We start from the raw sequence: 20,990 nt of genomic DNA, 5'->3' as shown, positions 1-20,990 counted from the left end.
TAAAAATCAAGCACTTATGCTCATCAAAAAACTTCACCAAAAGAGTAAAAGGACAACCTACAGAATGGGAAAGAATTTTTGGCTTCAACATATCAGATCAGGGTCTAATCTCTAAAATCTACAAGATACTGCATAACTTCAACAAAGAAAAGAGAATAACTCAATTAAAAAATGGGCAAAGGATATGAACATGCACTTCACCAAAAAAGACATTCAGACAGATAGCAGATACATGAGGAAATGCTTAGGATCATTAGCCACTACAGAAATGCAAATCAAAACTACAATGAGATACCATTTCACCCCAACAAGGTTGCAATCCAAAAAACACAAAATAATAAATGTTGGAGAAGTTGTGGAGGGACTGGAACACTTATACACTGTTCGCAGGAATGTAAAACAGTACACTTTGGAAATCGATTTGGTACTTTCTTAAAAAGCTAGAAATAGAAGTACCACACAATCCAGCAATCCCATTCCTTGGAATATATCTGCGAGAAATAAGAACCATCACATGAGTAGATATATGCACACACATCTTCACTGCAACACTGTTCACAAGAGCAAAAAGATGAAAACAACCTAGGTGCCCAACAATGGATGAATGGATAAACAAATTATGGTATATTCACACAATGGAATACTATGCAATGATAAAGAACAATGATGAATTCGCAAAATATCTCATAACGTGGATGAATCTGGAAGGCATAATGCTGAGTGAAATTAGTCAGTCGCAAAAGGACAAACACTGTATGAGACACTGCTATTATAAGAAGTCAAGAAAAGGTTTAAACACAGAAGAAAACATTCTTTGATGGTTACGAGGGTAAGGAGGGAGGGAGAGGGGAGTTCACTAACTAAATAGTAGACAAGAATTCTCTTAGGTGAAGGGAAGGACAACACACAATGCAGGGAAGTCAGCACAACTGGACTAAACCAAAAGCTAAGAAGTTTCCTGAACACAACCAAATACTTCAAGGGACATAGTAGTGGCGGAGGTGGGGGGAGGTTTCTGGGGACCAGCGTTTCAGGGGATATCTAGGTCAACTGGTGTAAGAAAGTTTATTAAGGAAATGTTCTCCATCCCACTTTGGTGAGTGGCATCTAAGATCTTAAAAACTAGTGAGTGGCCATCTAAGATGCATCACTTGCCCTCAAACCACCTGGAGCAAAGGAGAATGAAGAACACCAAAGACACAAGGAAAATATGAGCCCAAGAGACAGAAAGGGCCACATAAACCAGGGACTCCATCAGCCTGAGACCAGAACTAGATGGTGTCCAGCTACCACCAATAACTGCTCTGATAGGGAACACAAAAGAGAGTCCCTGATGGAGCAGGAGAAAAGTGGGTGCAGAACTCAAATTCTAGTAAAAAAGCCAGACTTAATGGTTTGACTAAGACTGGAGGAACTCCAGGAAAACATGGGCCCCAGACTCTCTGTTAACCCAGAACTAAAACCATTTCTGAAGCCAACTCTTTAAAGATTAGACTGGACTGTAAGACAGAAATGATACCCATGAAGAGTGTGTTTCTTAGTTGAAACGGATACATGAGACTAAATGGGCAGCTCCTGTCCAGAGGTGAGATGAGAAGGCAGAAAAGGATAGTAGCTGGTTGAATGGACATGCGAAACCTGGGGTGGAAAGAGAGAGTGTGCTGTCACATTATAGGGATGGCAATTAGGGTCACATAACAATGTTTTTTTTTTTTTAACAATGTGTGTAGAGATTTTTGTATGAGAATCTTAGACTGTAAATTTTCACCTAAAGCACAATAACAACAACAACAAAAAAAAAAACAGTATTTAAACTTAACATTCAGTAAAATTTTGGTTTTCTCAAAAAAATTTAAAAAGTAAAGCCAACCGGAATAACATTGCAAGGGCTCTGAAAGTAAAATGTCAATGGAACTACAGATCACAAAAGAGGGCCAGGACTTACACACTAAAACAAGATAGGGTCGATAACTGCCTGCTAAAATACAACCACACACCTAATCTCTTCCAAAAGCCCTATGAGTGACTGAATACTGTAGCTTTTTGATCCTTCTACGCACTAGCAAAAGGTTGTTTATACACTCTCTCCAGAGCCTGCTTTTCCAACAGTGAACCCCCTAATTTAAAGTCTTTTGCAATCTGACTAGGTTGAAAATTTCCCAAATCATCAGTCCTGGTTTCTTTTTGCTGAACAGTTTCTCAATCTATCACTTTCCTCTCACATTTTACTATAAATGAGGCCAAATCTTCCAATATTTTGCTTGGAAAATATTCAAGTTCATCACTTATAAGTTCCAATTTCCGTAAAACCATAAGACACGATTTAGTTAAGCTTTCAGTCACTATATAACAAGAATTCTCTTTTCTCTAGTTTCCAATAACACGTTCCTAATTTCCTTCTGAGCCCTCACCAGCAGTGCATTTATTGTCCGTAAATGGACAACAGTCTGTTTATGAAGATTTGGGTATATTCTAAGATGACATTGGTTTTCTCTACTATGCTCATCACTTCCTTCTGTGCCCTCACCAACAGTCTTTAACATCTGTTCCAAGCAGTCTAGGCTTTTTTACAATCACACAATTCAAAATTCTTCCAGCCTCTACTCATTACACAATTCCAAAGCCACTTTCACATTTTTAGGCATTTGTTACAGCAGCTCCCCCCTTGCTGGTATCAAATTTAGTATTCATTTCCCTAGGTGATATAGGAAGAAATCACTGCAAACTGGGAAGCTTAAAACAACAGAAATTTATTTTCTCACAGTTCCAGAGGCCAGAAATCTGAAAGCAGTTTCAATGGGTTGAAATCAAAAGGCTAGCAGGGCTGTAGTCTTTCCTTTTCTTTTGCAGCTTCTGGAGGCTGCCTGCTTTCTTTGGCTCAGGATCCCTTCCTCCATCTTCAAGGAACATCATTCCAACCTCTGCTTCCATTGTCCCATTCTCTTCTTTCTTCTCCTTTTGACCTCTTGCCTTCTTTTTCATAAGGACTTCTGTGATTACATTAAGGTTCCTGAGTGGTACAAACAATTTGTGCCCAACTAACCTAAAGGTTGGCAATTAGAACACAACCGGTGGTGCTGCAGAAGAAAAGCCTAACGATTTACCTTGGAAAAGATTACCTCCGAAAAAACCCTGTGGAGCAGTTCTATCCTGTAACACGTGGGGTTGCCGTGTGTCAGAATGGACTCAAGGGCAACAGGTTTGGTTTTTTGGTTTGGTGATTACATTGAACCCACCTGGATAATCCAGGATAACCAACCCATCTGAAGGTCCTTAACTTAATTACAACTACAACTTCCATTTTAAACCATGTAAGGTAATGTACTCACAGGTTCCTGGAATTAGGATTTGGGCACCTTTTGGGGGCTATTATTCAGCCTACCGAAGCTGCAGAAGTTTGAACAATACTAGCAACCACCTTGACACAATTAAGATTTATAGACATTACAACCAACATTCTTTTCAAGTGGACATGGAATATCTGGCAAAAGAAACCATATACTGGGGCCATGATTGTCAATAACTTTCAAGACTGAAATTTTAGAGTATATTCTCCCTGCCTAAAGTGAAATTAAATTAGGTATCCATAAAAATTCGAGTTGCAATAGTGAAGGATTCCATGGGGAAAATATTAAACGATGCAGGAAGCATCAAAAGAAGATGGAAGGAATACACAGAGTCATTATACCAAAAAGAATTAGTCAATATTCAACCATTTCAAGAGGTGCCATATGACCAGGAACCGATGGTATTGAAGGAAGAAGTCCAAGCTGCTCTGAAGGCATTGGCGAAAAACAAGTCTCCAGGAATTGATGGAATATCAATTGAGATGTTTCAACAAACAGATGCAGCGCTGGAGGTGCTCACTCATCTATGCCAAGAAATATGGAAGACAGCTTCCTGGCCAACTGATTGGAAGAGATCCATATTTATGCCTATTCCCAAGAAAGGTGATCCAACTGGATGTGGAAATTATAGAACAATATCATTAATATCACACGCAAGCAAAATTCTGCTGAAGATCATTCAAAACCGGCTGCAGCAGTATATCGACAGGGAACTGCTAGAAATTCAGGCTGGATTCAGAAGAGGACGTGGAACCAGGGATATCATTGCTGATGTCAGATGGATCCTGGCTGAAAGCAGAGAATACCAGAAAGATGTTTACCTTTATTTTATTGATTCTGCAAAGACATTCGACTGTGTGGATCATAACAAACTATGGATAACAGTGCGAAGAATGGGAATTCCAGAACACTTAATTGTGCTCATGAGGAGCCTTTACACAGATCAAGAGGCAGTTGTTCGGACAGAACAAGGGGATACTGATTGGTTTAAAGTCAGGAAAGGTGTGCGTCAGGGTTGTATTCTTTCACCATACCTATTTAATCTGTATGCTGAACAAATAATAGGAGAAGCTGGACTATGTGAAGAGCGGGGCATCAGGACTGGAGGAAGACTCATTTACAATCTGCATTATATAGATGACACAACCTTTTTTGCTTAAAGTGAAGAGGACTTGAAGCACTTACTAATGAAGATCAAAGACCACAGCCTTCAGTATGGATTACACCTTAACATAAAGAAAACAAAAATCCTCACAACTGGACCAATGAGCAACATCATGATAAACAGAGAAAAGATTGAAGTTGTCAAGGATTTCATTTTACTTGGATCCACAATCAACAGCCATGGAAGCAGCAGTCAAGAAATCAAAAGACGCATTGCATTGGGTAAAACTGCTGCAAAGGACCTCTTTAAAGTGTTGAAGGGCAAAGATGTCACCCTGGACACTAAGGTGCACCTGACCCAAGCCATGGTATTTTCAATCGCATCATACGCATGTGGAAGCTGGACAATGAATAAGGAAGACTGAAGAAGAGTTGACGCCTTTGAATTGTGGTGTTGGTGAAGAATATTGAATATACCACGGACTGCCAAAAGAAGGAACAAATCTGTCTTAGAAGAAGTACAACCAGAATGCTCCTTAGAGGCAAGGATGGCAAGACTGCATCTTACATACTTTGGACATGTTGTCAGGAGGGATCAGTCTCTGGAGAAGGACATCATGCTTGGCAGAGTACAGGGTCAGCAGAAAAGAGGAAGACCCTCAACGAGGTGGATTAACACAGTGGCTGCAACAATGAGCTCATGCATAACAACGATTGTAAGGATGGCGCAGGACCGGGCAGTGTTTCTTCTGTTGTGCATAGGGTCGCTGTAAGTCAGAACAGACTCGACAGCACCTAACAACATCAATAAAAATGAAATACTAGGAAAGTGCCAAATATTTGGAAATTAAACACATACAAGTAGTCCCCAATTTACAACATATTCGAATTACAATGAAATGCTTACAACCTTCATCTTTTTTTTTTTTGGCTTACATAATGTGCGTTAACTGGAGAAGTAGGACGTGCCAATGTTGAAGCTGTAAGTTTATATGTAATATTTGCAACCCCTAAAGGCAAGTAAAGATTGGATTTATAACGATACTGATAATAAAAGACAATAACAATGAAAACTAAACAAACAAAAAAAGAGGTATTTCACTTACATCAGAACTGACTTACTGGACAGAGTGGTTGAAACAGAACCCCATCATAAGTCGGGGACTACCTTCTAAATAATCCAAGGGCCAATGAACAAAATCGCTAAAATTAGAAATTATTTTGAACTGACTAAAAACAAAATACAGAATGGCAAATATTATGAGCTATAACTAAAGTGATGCTTAGAGGAAAGCTTATAGCTTTAAATGTTTTCTATTAGAAGGTTAAGAAGTAGTTTTTCCTGTCTTAAGAAGCTGGAAAAAGAACACACTATACTCAAGTAAATAAAAGAAAGGAAATAATAAAAGGTAGAAATAAAAAAAAGAAACAAATGATGGAATTAATAAAATTTTAAAAACTACAGAAAACTGATCAAGAAAAAAGGGAAACACAGATTACCTATATCAGAGATGAAATAGAGCACATCACTATAGATCTACAAATATTAAAAGGGAAATATGAGAATTTTATGTACAATCTTATGCCAACTAGTTCAACAACTTAGATAAAATGGATAAACTCCTTACAAAGATAACTTACAAAACTGATACAAGATGAAATAGAAAATCTGAATTGCCCCATACCTATTGAGGAATCAAATTTACAAGTAAAAGCTGTCCTATAGAGGAAGCACCTATCCTGGATAGGTTTCAGAAATGGATTCTATCATTTAAGTAATAACAATCTTAAATAAACTTTCAGAAAACAGAGGAGGGAATGCTTCTCAATTCATTTATTGAGTCCAGCATAAATCTGGTACCAAGATACAAGAAAAAAATTCAGCTGACTGTACACTTAATTTTTTACATTTCATTATATTTAAATTTTATACAAAAATGTAAACAAATATTAAACTCTACTTACTTAGAAAATACTTTGGGTATTTTCTAAGATGATATTGGTTTTCTCTACCATGCTCATCACTTTCCTCTGTGCCCTTACTAGCAGTCTTTAACATCTGTTCCAAGCAATCCAGGCTTTTTTAAAATCATACAATGCAAAATTCTTCCATTCTGATATGTATTCTTAAATACTTAGGAGTAAATGTATGTTTCAAAACATACTCTGATGGGTACCAAAAATAAGATGGGTTAGTGGAATGAATGGAGGGATGAATAGACATGATATGACAAAATAAATACAGTAAAATATTAATGGTAGAATCTAGGTGCTTAGTATACAGTGTTAACTGTAAATTTCCCTCCATTTTGATGTGTATGTTTCAAACATGTCATAATAAAATGGCAGAGGGGTGCTGTCTAGGCAATCACAAATATCCTCTACTCACTTCACTAAAGAAATGTAAGTGGTATTTACTTCTGGTTATCTCAAGGTGCCTTCAGAGTCAGATTCACAGGAACATTCTAAGTATGAACTTTTCTTTTAAACCTTCAACCTTACCTTAGAAATATATTCGTTTCTTACAATCCAACTATACTCATGCATCACTTAACATTCACAATACATTCTGTGAAATAGGATGTTATGTGAATTGGACGTTGTGCAAACACTGTATTATATGTAGGCAATGCCCTGGTTAGGAATGTTCCACTTATGTACAACCCATAGTAACAAACCAAACCCCATACAGCCTATCATATTAAGAACTCTCAAACTCACCACTCACTTTCACATTATGCAGCAAAAAACATTGTTTGAAGCAGCTGAACCACCCAGAGTTAGCACTAAACTCAATATCATAGTCTGGTCCTACTTTTTAAGTGTCTGGAACAAGCTTCGTGCCTTAGCAGGGATCTTCAACATGCTGAGGGATCTGCTTTTGTGCTTGGTCCTCAATCCACATCATTAGCAATTTCTCCATATCTGATATAGGTCCCTCTCACATTTTCGTTAGCCTTGTAACTTGCAGTGGAGCTGATCCTTTAACTGCTTTGAGAAAGTTTTCTTTGTTTTTGAGGATCCTCGTGATTGTCGAGTGCAACCTGCCTAAATCATGAGCAATAGCATTCATTGATTTTCCACTTTCGTGTTGTTTAATAACCTTTTGTTTCACTTCCAAATCAATACATCTCCTTTGCCTCTTGCTGCTGCTATCACTAGCACTGCTTTTGGTGCATTTGGGAGCCATGAAGCACTTCTCGGTAATACTTTTGAAAGAAAATTAAACAGAAAAGATAATGCTACAACACTAAGAGACGCGCAATACACCAGATTGGATGCTGTTGCCTACGAATCGAAGCTTACGCTGTTGTACGGTAAACTTTTTATTTATAAGTAGGGAAAGTTCACATTAAAATAACAATAAAAAGTACAGTACAGTATATACATAAGCCAGTAACACAGGCATTTATTATGACCACCAAGACATACATATTAAAGGTTATAACACGTACTGTACCATTATGTGCTTAGCAGCGCAATCGCTTTGTATACGAGACATGATATATATAGTGTTGTGTGCAGGAAGCTGTTGCATTCACTATGTCCAGTTATATCCACTACGTCTCGTTCTCCAATCAGGATTTCTGAACTCTATTATACCTATAGGGTCGCTATGAGTCAGAATCGACTCCAGGGCAATATGTTTGGTTTTTTTGGTTTATTATAACCTTATGGGACCACGAACGTATATGTGGTCAGACGTTGCCTGAATGGACGTTATGTGGTGCATGACTGTATTTATAATGTGAGTTAAAATGTTATTAAAACATCTAAGAAGAAAAAAAATTCCTATGTGTTTATACCAACCTTATAGTCTACATTACTGGATAACATGTTTGGTTCCAAACAATTCCTTTGAGATAACAATACTGTTTTAATACGTCTTTGAAGTTTTGCTATTTTTGCCTAAAAGAAGAAAAACAAATAAAGACAAAACTGGAGTACCTAGTATGTCAGACAGATGTAAAGGGAAAGCTTCAATTTGCCAAAGTAGTTTTAGGCATCCACCCAAATAAGGAAATTTTATATAAGCTCATCAAAATTTTTTAAATCAAGTTTGATGCTAACATGATATCCAAGAACGAACAATAAAAATACCAAACTCCTAACTGGTCCATGGTAAAATTAATGTTGGCAGAAACACCAATCAGCAAGTAACCATAGAAAAGTTTAAAAAACAACAAAAAACCCAACCTTGAAACACGTTGCACATGCTCATAGGTGGACCCTCATTTTTTTTTTTTTTTTTACGGAAAACTCATCCTATTTGGGCCCACAGTATTATATGAATATAGAATATATCGAATTAGATAGATGCTGAATTTATTTTAAAAATTGCCCATGTATTATTAAGCCTGTCAGTTGACAAAGGATGCTGAAAGCTCCAAAAGAGGCCACTGTTGCTCAGATGTAATAAATTCTATGATATATATAGGCTTTTAGTTAGGAATCAGATCTGGGCCTGCCCTTATTGTTTTCTTCCCCAATATGTAATACATTACATTAAATTCTACTTTTAAAAGGACTCAAATGAAATCAAATAAAGTTAGAAACTTACAAAGAGTTCATCAGCTATTGCTTCATGCTTATTCCTGCACTGTGCCTTCCCAATGCGTTCATTTAACTCTTCCAGTTTGTTATCAAATACTCTGTAATTTATACTACGAATCTCCTGTCGAATCAAATGTCTGACCTAGAATTTTAAAAAAATCGAAACACACTTCACATTTCATATTTAAAAGTAATTTTATTTTCTACTTTTAAAAATAGCTTTACTCTCTTCTGGATTTACTGTAACCCATAAAATATCATTAATATGTCAGTCAATATTCATACTTATATTATCATACCATTAAGCTTTTAAAACCTGCACATTTAACTCAGCAGAACACATGTAATATTTTAAAATATGAACATATTAGAGATTAAGTTTGTTCTCATAGTGCTATTTTTAGTTTTTTTTTTTTATAATTATACTTCCACACTGTAAGCGAAACTAAGCATACCATGTAAAGGAGCTCGTTACCTGAAAACTATAACCCAGTGAAAATGGTAAGTTGGTCTGTAGTAGAGTAGCTATGAGACAAATTGTACAAGGTTGAGTTTTGACTCTGCCACTAATAAGCTATATTCCCTTTGGGAAATCACAATCTCTCTGAACTTCATTTTCCTTGTCCACAAATAGTAGACATAATATAAACGTCTGTTGAATGAGCAATGTTAAGAGAATTTTTAGAAGAACATAAAAAGATAGTATGTGAGGGCCCATAAAATGGAAAACATTGAATTGATATGAAGAAATAACTGTACAAGACAATCATCATTACTTGCATAATTCTGGAGAGGAAGGGCTTGCTTACTGTTAAAATATAAAAAAGACAGTAACAGAATTATGAAGTGACTAATGTCACCTGGCCTAATGCATGCTATCCGAGCAGATCTTAGTAGCTATCACATGAAATGTTAATGCATTTCATCATATGACTGTTTTTAAAAAAACAGTGGCCCACTGTCAGAGAGCATAATGAATCTCAGGAGTCCCTGGGTGGTGCAAATGGTTACGTGCTCAACTACTAGCCAAAAGGTCGGTGGTTTGAACCTACCCAGAAGTACTTTGGGAGACAGGCCTGGCAATATGCTACTGAAAGGTCACAGCCTTGAAAATCATTTGGAGCAGTTCTACATTGCACACATGGGGTTGCCATGAATTGGAATCAACTCAACGTCAACTAACAAGAACAATTAATTTCAATGCCCACTGATACAAACAGCTCTAATGAGCCATACAGAAACCCTGGTGGCATACTGGTTAAGTGCTACAGCTGCTAACCAAAAGGTCAGCGGTTCGAATCCACCAGGTGCTCTTTGAAAACTCTATGGGACAGTTCTACTCCCCAACGGTCGCTATGAGTTGAAATCGACTCAACGGCAATGGGTTTGGTTTTTTTTTTTTTTTTCTTTTAAAGAGCCATATATTCAGAAGCATTTGCTGTAGCTTTTTTGCTTAATGGGTGTTGTGTTGTTACTAGCTACCGTCAAGTCGGTTCTGATCCACAGAGACCTTAGGTACAACAGAACAAAACACTGCCCAGTCCTGTGCTATTCTCACAATCATTGTTAAGCCCATCGCTTAATCACTGAGCCCATTGCTGCAGCCACCTTGTCAATCCATCTTGTTAAGGGTCTTCTTTTTTGCTGACCCTCTACTTTACCAAGCATGATGACTGATCCCTCCTGCTAACATGTCTAAAGTACGTGAGACAAATTCTCGGCATCCTTGCTTCTAAGGAGCATTCTGGCTATATCAACTCCAAGACAGATTTGTTTGTTCTTCTGCCAATCCATGGTACCTTCAATATTCTTTTCCAACACCATTATTCAACAGCTTCAACTCATTTTCAGTCTTCCTTATTTACTGTCCAGCTTTTATATGCATATAAGGCAATTGAAATATCACAGCTTGGGTCAGCTGCACCCAGTCCTCAAAGTAACATTTTTGCTTTTTAGCACTTTAAAGAGGTCTTTTGCAGCAGATCTGCACAATGCAATACGTAAGTTTGATTTCTTGACTGCTGCTTCTATGGACGTTGATTGTGGATCCAAGTAAAATGAAATGCTTGACAACTTCAATCTTTTCTCCATTTATCAGGATGTTGCTTATTGGTTCACCTGTGAGGATTTTTGTTTTCTTTATGCTGAGGTGCAATCCATACTGAAGGATGTCATCTTTGATCTTCATCAGTACGTGCTTCGAGTCCTCTTCACTTTCAACAAGCAAGGTTACGTCATTTGCATACTGAAGATTGTTAATGAGTTTTCCTTCAATCCTGATGCTAAATTCTTCTTCATATAGTCCAGCTTCTAGGATTATTTGCTCAGCATACAGATTGAACAAGTATGATGAAAGGTTACAACCCTGACGTACACCTTTTCAGACTTTAAAATACATAGTATTCCCTTGTTCTGTTCAAACGACTGCCTCTTGGTCTATGTACAGGATCCTCATGAGCAAAATTAAGAGTTCTGGAATTCCCATTCTTTGCAATGTTATCCCTAATTTGTTATGATCCACAGTCTAATGCCTTTGCATATTCAATAAAACATGGGTAAACATCTTTCTGATATTCTCTGCTTTCAACCAAGATCCATCTAACATTAGCAATGATATCCTTCATTCTATATCCTGTTCTGAATTTTCCTTGTATTTCTGGCAGTTCCCTGTCAATGTACTGCTGCAACTGCTTTTGAATGATCTTCAGCCAAATTTAACTTTTGATTGTAATGATATTGTTTGATAATATTTGCATTCTGTTGGATCACCTTTCTTTGGAATGGACACAAATATGGGTCTCTTCCAGTCAGCTGACCAGGTTAACTGTCTTCCAAATTTCTTAGCATAGACAAATGGGCACCACTGCCACTGCATCTGTTTGTTGAAACATCTATGTCAATTCCTGGAGCCTTGTTTTTTGCCAATGCCTTCGGCACAGCTTGAATCTTTTCCTTCGGTACCATCAGTTCTTCATCATATGCTACTCCTGAAATGGTTGACCGTCAACCAATTCTTTTTGGTACAGTGACTCTATATTCCTTCCATCTGCTTTTGATGCTTCCTGCCTCATTCAATATTTTCCCCATTGAATCCTTCAGTATTGTAACTTGAGGCTTGAATTTTCTCTTCAGTTCTTTCAGCATGAGAAACGCTGAGTGTGTTTTTCCCTTTTGGTTTTCTATCTCCAGTTCTCTGCACATGTCATTATAATACTTTACACTTTGTCTCTTGATCTGCCCTTTGAAATCTTCTGTTTAGCTCTGCTGCTTCACCATTTCTTCCATTCACTTTAGCTACTCTGTGTTCAAGAGCAAATTTCAGAGTCTTTTCTGACATCCGTTTTGGTCTTAACTTTCTTTCCTTATCTTCCTAAGGACCTCTTGCTTTCTTCAAGTATGATGTCCTTGATGTCATTCCACAACTTACCAGGTCTTCGGTCATTGGTGTTCAATGCATCAAATCTATTTCTGAGATGGTTCCTAAATTCAGATGCAGTATACTTAAGGTCATATTTTGGTTTTTGAGTACTTGCTCTAATTTTCTTCAGCTTCAACTTAAACTTGCATATGAGCAATTGATAGTCTGTTCCTCAGCTAGCCCCTGGCCTTGTTCTGACTGATGATATTGAGATTCTCCATCGTCTCTTTCCACAGATGTAGCCGATTTGATTCCTGTGTATTCCATCTGGCGAGGTCCACATGTATAGTTGCCTTTTATGTTATTGAAAAAAGGTACTTGCAATGAAGGTGTTGTTCGTCTTGCAGAATTCTGTCATGTGATCTCTGGCATCCTTTCTATCACCAAGACCATATTTTCCAACTACTGATCCTTCTTGTTTCTAATTTTTGTATTTCAATCACCAGTAATTATCAGTGCATTCTGACTGCATGTTTGATCAATTTCAGATAGAAGTTGGTAAAAATCTTAAATTTGTGTAAGTTTTCCACTCAATGTGTAGCCTTCTGTAAGCAACTTTTATAATAGGTAGTGTCTCTTAATAATGAAAGCTTTCTGTCATACATTTAGATTATGTACTAGTAATATTTATATCCCCCCCTAATATCTTGCTTCTTAGTGCTCGAAGTTGAAACACATATGTCCTATGTTAAACTCTTTTATATTGACATCATCTGAATGACTTGTCATATTCAGTGATTTTATTATTCCCAAGGCTGCTGCTTCTCATTTGCAATTTCTATCTCTTCAGCACTGTCTGCCTGTCCATCTGTGTAGAGTCTCATGTTGGTCTTGTAGTTTACTTGATGTCTTCTGTAATTATTCATTAATATTTCTCCACCGATTTCTCAAAATTATTGGACATGTACAACTTTTAAATATTTGATGAAATGAGTGCTTAAAATATATGAATTTTTAAATTATGTAAATAAATGCTCAGAAACACATACCATTTTTACTTCGGCCATTACTCATCACCCATGCATGGTTTTTATGGATCACTGCATGCTTGTTGGTTCACTGGCTGAGGTCAATATGTGACGTTCATACCCATATTAATCTTGGAGAAACTTATCTAAATATTTTGAATATGGAGATACTGTTTTGTTTATAAGCTAAGATCATAAAGCGTTTCAACTTCCTTGGTGAAGATGATCACATTTGGTAGATATTAACATCACAAACTCCTAGGCCCCAAAAAGAATCTCCAGGAAGGGCCTCGAAAAATGTTAAATTAACAAGCACTACCAATGACTCTTACCAGGTAAGTTTCCAAAAACAGTAGCCTAAAACAATAGTCTTCAACTATTAATGGAGTCAAGAATATATAATTTAAACAAGTAGTCCTGGTGATTCAGATGGAGGCAGACTGTTAAACCTGATTATTTTGGATTATACCCACCAAGAGGTGATTCCTCTTGGTTAAGTGGACAACTGTTTGCATTCAGTGGTGATGTTCTACATACAGAAGACATAATAACCTCCACCAAATACCTCATAAATGTCTTGCTGATGGTAATGTGTGCAACATTATGTCATCAGATGGAAGTCTTAGCTTCAATTTGCAGACAGCAGCCAAACTGGCCTAAATATTGGAAAAAGACTGGCAATTACCAATCTGCTCAAACTTTCTAAGATCGTGTGTAGAATAGATTGGATGTTAGAGGAAAAACCCTCCATTTCAGTAATTTAACTAAGTATATGTAAGGCCAAGGTCCTTATGAGACCTCAAAAGATAGGATTCAGCAGTTCCAGGATCCTCTCTGTAGGGAAGAACAGTGTCAGAACAGGAGGCCCTCTCCCACTGGGATTCAAAAAAGGAAAACATACAGATGTACAGGTAGTCCCTGACTTACAACCAGGTTCCATTCTGATGACGACTCCATTGTATGTCGGTTCTGACATGTCAAATACCACATTTTTTTGTTTGTTTTCATTATTATTGCCTTTTATTACCAGTATCTTTATAAATCCAAGCTTTATTTATCTTTGGGGGTTGGAAACATTACATCTGAGAATGGTAACAGCAAATTATGCATTGCAATGTTGTATATAGAACATATTACTAATGACAAGGTATATAAAAAAAAGGACGGTCACAAGTGTGGTCTGTCATAGGTCAGAAGCTACCCATATAGCGAAAAAGAAAGTTCCTAAAACCTGACTTATTTCTAGAGGATGAGAAACTTCCAGGGGCATTGTTGTTAGCTGCCATTTAGTTGATTCTGACTCATGGCAACCCCATGCGTGCAGAGTAGAACTGCTTCACAGAGTTTTCAAAGTTGGAACCTTTCAGAAGCAGATCACCAGGTCTGTCTTCTAAGGCACCTCTGGGTGAGTTCAAACACCCAACCTTTTGGCTAGTAATGAAGTACTTAGCCGTTTGCGCCACCCAGAACTCCAAAACAAATCCACCTGCTTTTTAAACACGTATGCTTTTTAAGCTGGTTTTGCCTGAGCCTTTCAAAAAGGTTTCTAGATGAATATACATTTGTATGATATATAAAGATATAATTCTAATAGTCTATTTTAGAGAACAGTTGTGTTTTTGTTTCTGAAGCAGTCTGCAGTACAGTTCAGATTGGGGAATTCTGGTCCATTACAGCTAAGTGACAGTACCCTACCATATAATGACTTTCAGTGGTGCCATTCTGGTGGTGATGAAGTAGCAAAACATGATCACCCAAACAGGCCCTGATTATAGCCATTCTACTAGAATCGAAACTCATTACACTTCATCTCAGAGTTAGAACAGACATGTATGCAGAACATGGTACAATCAGATGAGCTGGGGCAAGAATAAGAGCAAAACGTGTATTTAATGATGCTGTAAAGCACAATGTCAGATGATGAAGTCTATCAGTGTGAGCACTGAAATTAGGGCAGGTAAACCTTAATGCAGCAGAAATTTTCCAATGGACTTCAGGAGTCTTTATTGTCAAGTGACAGTCATCTATGTTGTCACTACAGAAATCAGTTAACTTTTACCATTTTTCACTAAAGGAAAATTTTCCATAGCAAATAAACTTAGGCTCCAAAATTTTACCTGTTCCAGCAATGTTCTTGGCTTTTCCAGAGCTACACTAATATTTTCATTATTTTGCTCTGAAGTTTTCATGCGCTTAACATTTTCTTTGTTTTCTGAAAACATCCTCTTCTTTTGATTATGGCCTTGGGAAAATGGAAAGATCAAAGATAAATTTTCCTTCCAAAGAAGGAAACAGAAATTCTCTCATTTCAGGACCCTAAGCAAATGGAAAAACTAAAATCTGAAAATGAAAGTTTTTTTTTTTTTTATATTGCACTTCAAGTGAAAGTTTACAAATCATGTCAGTCTCATATAAAAATTTATATACACCTTGCTATATACGCCTAGTTTGAAAGCATTTTTTCAAGAAAATATAATTGTGTAAAAACACTGTGACAAACTAGTCCTTAAAAAAGTATCTTAAAAGAATTCTCGTCTCGGATACTCTTACACATACACCAACAAAAACTAAATATAGCATTTAATCCTCTATTTACAGTTACTTAAGTGGTCAAAAAGAAAAATTTTTTTTTAAGTGGTCCTACATTATAATTATAAATAGGCCTATATTTATTTTAATAGACAATCATATTATTTTCAATTTTAAATTCATCTTGTTAAATGATCACTCTGTAGCTTTGAGCTGAGAACACAAAATTTATCCTATGAAATCAGTTTTTTCTTATATTTCATTAACCAACAAAAACATTCTAATTCCAATGAAATTTACTTTTGCTGTTATATTTTACAACTCCAGAATTCCATTTGGTAAACACTTGGTGTCTTTCTCTATGTACACACACAGACACATATACGTGTATGTGTATGTGCATATATTATTTCTTAGCGTATTGTTGGGATGCCATTTACAGGTCAATTCTGTGAAAATAAATGAGTTCACCAATTTCAAAAAGTCACTGTGTCTTTCAACCAGCTTTAGGAAGACAGCCTCCCTATTAATCTAATAAACGAAATTTCCAAATAAGAAGAGCTGTAGATCAAAGGAGCTTAACAATTGTCATAAACAACCATTTGATTTTTTGCAATCTCAAAGGAAAGGGATTCCTTCTTTGCCAGAATTCACTTCCCTTTGGATATGGTGGATATCTCTGCTCCTTCCCTCCCAGAATGGCTGAGAAACAAGAAACTATGAAATAGTTGTCAGCATTTACTAGTGTCCTCATAGAGTTTATAAAGTTCTGCTAGGTGCTTTATTCTTTACAGTGTTTTTCCTCTTCGGATGTAGTTCCCTGCTGGGCTCACTCTTATTAGAATCTCCTCCCTGTTAAACCTTCTCCTCTAAAGTACAGCTTCTTTCCATTCAGGGATATGCCTTGGCCCTTGGCTGTTTTCTGGCCCCAACCTCAACAAACAATTATCCTTTTAAGTAAAAAATGCACAAAACGCACTTAATGATCTTGCATATACCTATTAAACTTAAATAAGTCTTTTCTGTATCATACTGTTTATGTAGCTGAAAGTTTAAAATACCCCAGAGCAAAGTGGCTACTTTAATTTCCCCACAAAATACATAAGTATACACTTACTGTTATTACTGGCAATGTCGAGAGATGAATGCCACGTTGAGTCTGTACTTCCACAATCTGAAATGCTGGAATGACAAGTTCTACTAGATTCTTCAGTTTTCAAAACGTCAGCAGCATATTTGCTGGAACTTAGTGAATTTACCAAGTTAGGTGTTTTCTCAATGGGCACAAAACAGGAGTCTGAATTTAAACTGTTGTTATTTTGCTCCTTATCATGGGACTCTGACTTGGAGTTTGTTTCTAAATATGAAACCATGTTTTCGCTTCCCTTATCATCCAAGGTACTGGTTATTGTATATTTTGGTATTTGAACTATACCACTCAATACATTAGGTGAACAGTAAATGGATTTTAGATCACAATCCCCTATGTGTAGCTCAAAAATGGATCTTGTTATATTTGCCTGACTTTCAAAATAATTTTCAGAAGTATTCTGTGAATCTTTTGCCTCTTCTATGAACAGTTTCTTGAGAGAATATATTGTTTTACCTGGCTTTTTGTAAGGGCCCACAACTTCTTCATCAATGTATTCCAATTTTGTTTCTGAATTAACAATGTTTTCTACTGGTTCTATTAAATTCTGAGGGGCTACTTTAATTTTCTGTGACCATACTGAATTTTTGCTAGAGTCCAATGCGGTGGCATCATTTTCAGAATGTGTACATTTGCTTTGTATGACACCAGTACTTAAATTCTGATTACCATTTGGCACATTATTCCCAACTGTTGCTGTTTTCAGTGCTTCAAGACTCTTTGATTTATTTAGGAGCTCTACTTGTTTCCGACAACTTGGAGGCATTGTTTTTTTGGCTTTTAATATTTTCCGGTTACTTCTATCTGGACTTGCCATCTTTCATATCCTAGAATTTAAGATATCATTTAAATATATTTTTTCCAGTAAACAAAATTTAACTCATTTACCATATTAAAATAATGTTGTCTTCAAATTTAGATAATCACTTTTATTGGAAAAAAATTACATAAATTTTCATCTGTGTCACTAAAAATATACAAATGATTTGACATTTTTCTATAAAACTAAACTTTATAAATCTAAAATTTATGTTGTTGCCATTATTAGGTGCCGTCGAGTTGGTTCCGACTCATAGTGACCCCATGTACAACAGAGCAAAACGCTGCCTGGTCCTGCACCATTGTTATGTTTAAGCCCATTGTTATTACCACTGTGTCAATCCATCTTGTTGAGGGTCTTCCACTTTTTCGCTGACCTTCTACTCTACCAAGGATGATGTCCTTCTCCAGGGATTGGTCCCTCCTGATAACATGTCCAAAGTATGTGAGATGAAAATTTATACTAGTAAAATTTTCCCTGATACTAAGTCTGAGGATTTATCTGGCTACTTTTTGTTATATTACCTTATATTATGATCACTCACTTTTAATTCTCCAAGCCACAGCTTAGAAAATCTAAAGATTAAATTATATTTCTTCATTAAAAAAAAAAAAGATTCTGTATAGAACATTCTATTTTCAACAAATAGTGGCACCTATTAAAGCCTTACTAATATTCAGGTTTCCAAAATAAAATCGTTTACTACAGGAGAAATTCTCTATAGTTACAAGTATAATACAAGCACTAAGACACACGGCATGATGCCTGTTCAAATAAAAAGTCAATTTAGACTGCATACTACTTAATTCTTAACTATTTTTAATAATTTAAAAAATCTATTAGCAGAAAAAAAAATTTTAGTATTTAACCAGTATCCACATCGCGATAGGGTTGCTGTGATGGCATCAGGTTTTTTTTTTTGGTATTCCCATCACTTTTGATCTGAACAACAGGGTCACTATGAGTTGGAATCGACACGATGGCAATGAGTTTGGTTTTTTTTGTTATAGGTAGGTAGGAGCCCTGGTGGGGCAGTGGTTAAGAGCTCAGCTGCTAACCAAAAGGTTGGCAGTTCAAGTCCACCTGCCGCTCCTTGGAAACTCTATGGAAGTTCTGTTCTGTCCCAAAGGGTTGCTATGAGTTGGAATTGACTCTACGGCATCAGTTTTGGTTCTTTTGGTTTTATAGGTAGGCAACTGGTTTAAAAGAAAGGAATAGTGACAGGGTGCAAGGTACTCAAAGGTAAAATATGAGCAAACAAAATGAATTATACTGACACATGATAAAATGGTTACCTAACAAATTACACAGCATTTCTTAACCTCAAATTCAAAACAGAATCTAGGACCTTTTAAGTTACAAATAACCCAACAAAAGCTGCCTAAGTAGTGTTTCTATTTATTCATTATCTGTTTTCTTACTTGAAGCTTTCTTTTCCTATATTCATCAAATCTTTAGGTCAGGAAAAGTTCCAGGTTTTATGAGACCTGAAAATTGAAGTAGATATTTATTTAGAATAAGGAATCACAAAAAATTACAAGTTGTAAAAAGCTGACATGTATTCATAAACACCACAAAATCCAGAAAAAGAATACATTCATTAATTAAGGGCCTGGTACACCTTTATAATTCTATTTTTCTGATATGACCACCTATTATTTGACTGCCTCTGCATCAATACAATTTTATAATATTTCCCATAGAGGGAATCAACAAACCAAGTCTTTCCTCTAGCATGTATGATCAATATTTGGTCAACATTTGATTATTTTTATTGATAATCAAAATGCTTAAGTAGCTTCACCTAAAGACATATTTCTTCCTCATACTGCTATAGGTTTATGCTCTACAAACACAAAAACTCTTATTGTAGTTCAAAGGCAGAATTCCTATCAAAAAAGAATACAAATGTATGGTGAATATATAATTGAATATGCTGTTATTGAGATTTTGAGTATACCTCTGACAAAAGAGAAGTTTTGTTGTGACTGAAAATTCAGGAGAACTAAATACTCTACTTATGATTTTATATATCAGATAATTGGAAAAAAATTTCCAGACTACCATATGGCTTCATAAATTTCAAATCTTGGTTTCTCTACTACTCACATACTTCAGGTATCAGGCACTGGAGGCCATATTTCCATCACAATCAGGATGATAGGCAATAACTTCCTACACCCAGATGTGATTGTGAACCACAAATATATCCCACTAAGTCCACACTAAGTATATCCCTAATTGCAAAATTCCTGAAGGCTGTTTATCGCCACCAGGTGACACAAGGTTAACAAGAAATCAAGGTGAAGAGAGACAGCAGTCTTAAACGACTGCAGTTAAAATATCTTACTTTTCTAAATCTTACAAAAAACATACAACCATGTGAACACACTGCAATAATCCTTCTCAAGGCCTTTGGAAAAGGCCCAAGCTACTAAAAAGTCCTGAAACTTAAGCTTTGGGATAAATCTACCTCTATGTTTGAAGCATTAAAAAAACATGTCACATGTGTTAACTATGCAGTATAACAATATACTGAATATCTTTGAGCCATTCAACCAAACAGTATGCATTTACCTATGTTTCCCCCATACCACACCCCCTGCCCTTCTTCCTCCCCATCCTGAGGTAACCAGTATACTGAATACTGAGTCTGTAATTCTACTGCTTCTTGTATAATTTTAATATAAATGCCATGTGTAAACCACAATATACTGCTTAGTTTTGCTTGTCACCAAGCAAACTATAGTTTTCTAACACTTCCTTTCTTCACTCATTATTATTTACAAAAATTCTTCCAGGCAGTTGTGTACAGCAACAATTCACTCACTTTCAGGGCGTTATAATAATTCATTAGGTCAGTATAAAAAATTTTGTTTATCCAGCCGTTTATGAAGGTATTTGGGTTATTTCCAGGGTTTCTTTTATCTCAATATTGCTGCTGTCAACCTTCTTGTATCAAGATGAGCTCTCAACATTTCTCAAGTGAGTTTGGTGGGCAGGTCAAGTACCCTGGAGTTGGTTCTGAAGCCACCACCAAGACTCGCCCCCTACCCCCCGGCTCCGCCGTTCCTCGCCCCCCTCACAGCCCCTGAAGCCA

General features: G+C 36.5%; 1 protein-coding gene across 1 annotated transcript in view; it reads right to left on the bottom strand.

Annotated features, from left to right (window-relative positions):
• Window positions 1-19,379, bottom strand: part of ATF7IP2 (activating transcription factor 7 interacting protein 2) — a 72,329-nt gene extending 52,950 nt beyond the window's left edge. The window contains exons 1-5 of the mRNA XM_049904257.1: window positions 19,312-19,379; window positions 17,038-17,897; window positions 15,509-15,633; window positions 9,013-9,147; window positions 8,262-8,360 (exon numbers count right to left, since the gene is read on the bottom strand). Coding sequence (XP_049760214.1) covers window positions 8,262-8,360; window positions 9,013-9,147; window positions 15,509-15,633; window positions 17,038-17,887 — 1,209 coding nt within the window. The 5' untranslated portion in view covers window positions 17,888-17,897; window positions 19,312-19,379. The remainder of the gene's footprint in view (window positions 1-8,261; window positions 8,361-9,012; window positions 9,148-15,508; window positions 15,634-17,037; window positions 17,898-19,311) is intronic.
• Between the last annotated feature and the right edge of the window lie 1,611 nt (window positions 19,380-20,990).

This window comes from Elephas maximus, chromosome 12, assembly GCF_024166365.1.
Source record: "Elephas maximus indicus isolate mEleMax1 chromosome 12, mEleMax1 primary haplotype, whole genome shotgun sequence".
NCBI classification, from domain to species: Eukaryota; Metazoa; Chordata; class Mammalia; order Proboscidea; family Elephantidae; genus Elephas; species Elephas maximus.
This window is presented reverse-complemented; position numbering and strand designations above follow the sequence as displayed.